General features: G+C 41.5%; 2 protein-coding genes across 2 annotated transcripts in view; one reads left to right on the forward strand and one right to left on the reverse strand.

Annotated features, from left to right (window-relative positions):
* Positions 1-1987, forward strand: part of LOC125039302 — a 21465-nt gene extending 19478 nt beyond the window's left edge. Inside the window, exons 13-15 of the mRNA XM_047633141.1 lie at positions 1-201; positions 932-1167; positions 1390-1987. The exon at positions 1-201 is cut by the window's left edge and continues 43 nt beyond it. Coding sequence (XP_047489097.1) covers positions 1-201; positions 932-1167; positions 1390-1683 — 731 coding nt within the window. The 3' untranslated portion in view covers positions 1684-1987. The remainder of the gene's footprint in view (positions 202-931; positions 1168-1389) is intronic.
* Positions 1988-2581: 594 nt separating this feature from the next.
* The window catches only part of LOC125039805 (leukocyte elastase inhibitor-like), a 5988-nt gene continuing 3569 nt past the window's right edge, over positions 2582-5000 (reverse strand). Inside the window, exons 4-6 of the mRNA XM_047634106.1 lie at positions 4202-4445; positions 3638-3876; positions 2582-3204 (exon numbers count right to left, since the gene is read on the reverse strand). Of these exons, the coding sequence (XP_047490062.1) occupies positions 2896-3204; positions 3638-3876; positions 4202-4445 (792 nt within the window). The 3' untranslated portion in view covers positions 2582-2895. The remainder of the gene's footprint in view (positions 3205-3637; positions 3877-4201; positions 4446-5000) is intronic.

Genomic DNA, 5000 nt, shown 5'->3' on the forward strand with positions numbered 1-5000 from the left:
AGACGAACGGCAAAATCTCTGACGTGGTGTCGACACACGAGCTGGAGGGAGCCGTGATAGCGATCGTCAACGCCGCCTACTTCAAGAGCACGTGGCAGATGCAGTTCAATCCCGAATACACCCAGCCGATGCCCTTCTACGCCACGCCGGAGCAGCAGCACACCGTCCCCATGATGGTGCTGGATTCCAGCCTCAACTATGGTGAGCTTTGGGGTCTGATCGTGGGAGTGTGTTTGTCTGTGGCCAGAGAGGGTATTCATCTCTGGAGCGGGGAATAAGAGGGTAGCACCGTGGCATCAGTGCCACGATCTGGTCGGTATCTACCTTCCTATCTACCTTTCAGTATCTATCTATCTACCTTGTGTATATATATATATATATATATATATATATATATATATATATATATATATATATACATATACACACACACGCACGGTCAAATATATATATATATATATATATATATATATATATATATATATATATATATATATGTGTATATATATATGTGTATATATATATATATATATATATATATATATATATATATACATTACAGAAAAATACAAACGCTTTGCTATTAGCCTTATGGTATGAGCTCATTAAAAAACTTGCAAGAAATGACTACTACAAGACATACTAAAGCATGCACCTCGATATCCGAGATCATGGGATTAAATAAACATATATAAAAATGATATTTTAATAACGTGAAATAGCTTCTCATTTTTTCTTTGTTATGGCTTATATTTATTTCAAGCATTCTTACTTCGTCAAAACTTTCCTGATGTTAAGTCTTCTCTGATTTACCTTTTATTCTCCTTGTTTATATTTTTTTCTGTCTGTCTCTCTGTCGAACGTCAGTCTTTATTTTCGTTTTGTTATCGCGATTTGCTCGTTAAGCCTCCACGTCTCCGTTTCCACACAGGCGACTTCAGCCAGATCGCGGCGAGGGTCGTGGAGCTGCCTTACAAGGGGAATACAATGTCCATGTTCATTTTCCTCCCCTCTGAGGAAGGGCCTCGCGGCTTCACCAAAATGGTCTCCCGGCTCAGTGCCAATAACCTGAAGGCAGCTACTAACGCGAAGTTACTAGACAGGCGACTCGTGGAGGTTCAGTTGCCCAAGTTCAAGCTGAACGTGAAAGTGAAGGGTCTTATTCCAGTAGGTATTCTAATTTGTGTGCGTTGTATGTTCGTCCTTTGGTTAGAGACATTTTAGACGTGACTTGACTTTATCCTATCACTACAGTGTGTGCACACCATTGATATGATAATATAAGTAACTAGGCATTTAACCGAAATGCCTATCACTTTATCTGTTAAGTTGATGAAACATCGACTTATTCAACCGAGAGTATGCCTAAAAACACCGTCTCTTCCGCAGGCTCTCATGAATACCGGAATCACTGACATCTTCTCCTTCGACAAAGCCAACTTTACGACGCTCGGGCCTCTGCGCGATGTAGCCGTGAGGACGGTCATCCACAAGGCCTTCGTAGAGGTGAACGAGGAGGGGACGGAGGCCGCTGCTGTGACTGTGGCCGTCGTGCCCGTCAGGTCTTTCATCCCGCGAATCCCTTTCTACTGCAACCGTCCGTTCCTCTTCCTCATCAGGGACAACGGCACGCGCAACATCCTCTTCATGGGGGCCTACAAGGATCCTGCAACGGCTACCTGAGAGCCTTCGAGTGTAAATAATAGCAGCGAAGGACGGCTGGTGGCGGATAATAGAGATGTTTCGAGAATTGAGAAGGTATCCTTAGTGTACGGAAGGAAGAGAGACGACTGGAAATAACGGGAGTGATTTGTGTTGCGACGAATTTGAATATAAAGAAGAAAAGACAAGATCCCACGGTATGAAAAGACTGCCCAATCAAGCTTCGTTTCTGGAACACCCAAGACACATTAATCTCATCTCATTTTTGGATTGGATTTTCAAGCCTCCCGACAAAATTACTTGCGAATAAAGTACATTCTATTGGCATTTTCATTTTCTCACGAGTACCTTCGGTTTCTCACAGTCTCGGATTCTTTTCTCGATCTGCAGACCAAGAGGATTCTGTTAAATAACATCTGCTTGATGTGATTAACGTTGATTTTCCTGTATTCAGCCTTTCCGTAGGTCCAATGTAGGCTAATGTGAGCCGCTGAGAGACAAGAGAGTGAACTCGTAGCATGAAAGTTACGTATTGGTTAAATTTCATAAGAGTTCTAGAAACCTCGATCCAATACAATAGAAAAGGACTAGACAGCATACTCCGATATACACATTACAGGGTTTTATCATTCCCTCCACCAATATTATTGTATACTGTTGTTTACACCCTTGGAAAGAATCAAAGCTACACTACATATGTAATAATAATGACCATTATCTTAATAATTAATATCATTATTATCATTCACATTATTGTGTGGTTGGGTTTGTTATTATTGATATTGATATTATTCTCCTTATCATAATTGTTCTTTCCGTTACTATTATTGAGGTCCTTTTTATTATAGTGATTTTCATTTTTTTACAAATCATTTATTCACATTATTATTATTTTTTAAAGTGATGGACATAATTAATCTTAACAATTGTGATAATTTTATTAACAATATATTGCAATACAACAAAAATACAATAAATACGAGACAGAGACAAGCCCTGAGAAATAAGAGGAAACAAATAAATGAAAAGTGAAAATTACTAAAACTATAAAGGCTAAAAAGGTCAATCTTCCGACGAGATAATGTGCATGCCAGGCCAAGCACCGGCTCCGTTTTCTTCTAAAATGATCCTTCTCCTCTTCCCATTTCCTTTCCAAACTTCATTAACTTCGCTTCGTTTGAGCAGCAATTACTTCCTAACCAGCCTGTTGCCGCCCAAAGGATCTCCTCCTCACTAAGCACTTCCTCGCGGGCGCTTAAAGGCTCCCACGAAGAGAACGTTTTGGGTATCGTTGTCCTGGATGAGGAAGACGAAAGGGCGGTTGCAGTGGAATTGGACGGGCAGATCGTCTCGACTGCTCGACGCCGACTTGAACACGAGGATGGCCGCTGTCACTGCAGCAGCCTCGGTGCCTTCTTCGTTCACCTCCACAAAGGCCTTGTGTATGGCCTTGTCGACGGTGATGTTTCGCAAAGGTCCAAAACCTGTTAAGTCCACTTTCCTGCTGTCAAAGATATCGATGATTCCCATGTTCTGGAGGGCCTGGTGGGACAGAAGAGTTCGTTTCGTTACGGAGGGTAGAATATTTGGGAAGCAGGTCGTAAATAACTGCAGGAGCATAGCATTTGCTAAAGAGGCACCAAAAGGAAAATGACAAAACATTAACTGTATTGCAGAGTTGACAGCAAAACGCAATGTTCCGCCGACCCCCTCGTTCCCGGTGCCAGTCAGGTTTCATGCAATGAATCTGGTATACTACAATACTTCTATTTTTACTCATATTCTATTCTACTACTTCAACTACTACTGCTATTGCTATTGCTACTAATCTATTATCAATGTTACTGCTAATTCTACTACTACGAGTACTACTATGCAGACTGCTGTTTCTGTGTCATTACTGGATGGTGCTGCCGAATTAGATATAACTAACTAAAAAATCTATCTCCAAGCACATCAAACCGAATCAACTCACCGGGATTAGAGTCTCGGACACTGTTTGCTCAAGCCTGAATCTCGGCAAAAGAAGATCGACATTCTTCTTGACTAAGTCCTTCCCGAGGGTCACGGCTCGCATATTGTTTTCGTTCAGCTTTGTCACCATGTTAGCGAAGCCTTGAGTCCCTTCGTCCATGGGAAGCAAAAGGAACATGGACATGGCACCGCCGGCGTAAGGCAGTTCCAGGACCCTCGCGGCGATGTGGTCGAACTCGCCTGTGTGCAGAGAAAAGAGTTCGTGTAGGCGAAGAGATAAAAACGACAGAAAATCGTTGTCTGTTTCTCATTCAGGTAGGAAAGGGAGCGAGGAATTGTAACAGGTGAAAATGCTAGAAACGGGAAAGGATGTTTAAATTAATCATTACATTTTGAAAATCAATCTTGTAAATGAAAAATGAAGCACGGAAAGCAATAGGCTGTGCTTTGCAATAACTGAATACTGAAGAAACAAACATATCAATACACTCATCTAACTGAACATATTCTCTCCAACGGATATATTTATTTACTAATCTATTAACACTTCCATCAGAATCTTTACCATATCTCAGGGACGTAATCTGTTTCATCATAGGGGTCATGATGGAGTCTCCGGGTGTAACGTAGAACTCCCTAGGTATGGTGGCCGCGGCATCGAAGAAGTACTGCCACGTGCCCTTGAAGTAGGCAGCGTTGACGAGCACCATCAAGGCGTCTATCAAGTCGTCCGGAGACACAATCTCGGTGATCCTGCCCTTGGTTGAGGCGGAGGCGAAGTTGTTGATGTGGGCGACCAGAGGCAGGGTCTGCGGAAAGGAATTTCGAGGTTTGTTGGCCGTATTTTTGTGTTTGTTCTAGAATGTCTTATAGTTTTGCTACGGAACATAATAGGTCAGGTTAAAAGAAGATGGGGTGATGGTGAAAAAGTTAAAGAGGTAAACTGAAAAGCCATACAAGTTGCAGATAATTCAGCTAATCTCGTCTAGATGAAGGTTTGAACAAGTGATCTATCTTTAAGTCAGTTATATGAGATATACCATATACTATAAGTCAGTACACTAATAAGTGAGGAATGGCCTTCAATTCACAAAATCCCTCATAGAAACCTTCAGGGAGTGCACAGATCAGACTCCTCAGTATCGGTACAATTGTTCTGACTTAATTTGTGAAGGAAAACCCGTAATTGCTACTGATATTCAACAAAGAAATTAGGTGTACAAGTTATGGTTCAACAAAAACTATTTTTTTTAATCTGTAGATTTGGCAAGGAAGTTTCCTGTGACCAAGGTGTACTTTTCCACAATCAGGTCACAGTATCTTCACGTGAAGAGAAACGAAAAATATTCTCGGCGTTTCGAGTA

This window comes from Penaeus chinensis, chromosome 27 (assembly GCF_019202785.1).
Source record: "Penaeus chinensis breed Huanghai No. 1 chromosome 27, ASM1920278v2, whole genome shotgun sequence".
Classification (NCBI taxonomy): domain Eukaryota; kingdom Metazoa; phylum Arthropoda; class Malacostraca; order Decapoda; family Penaeidae; genus Penaeus; species Penaeus chinensis.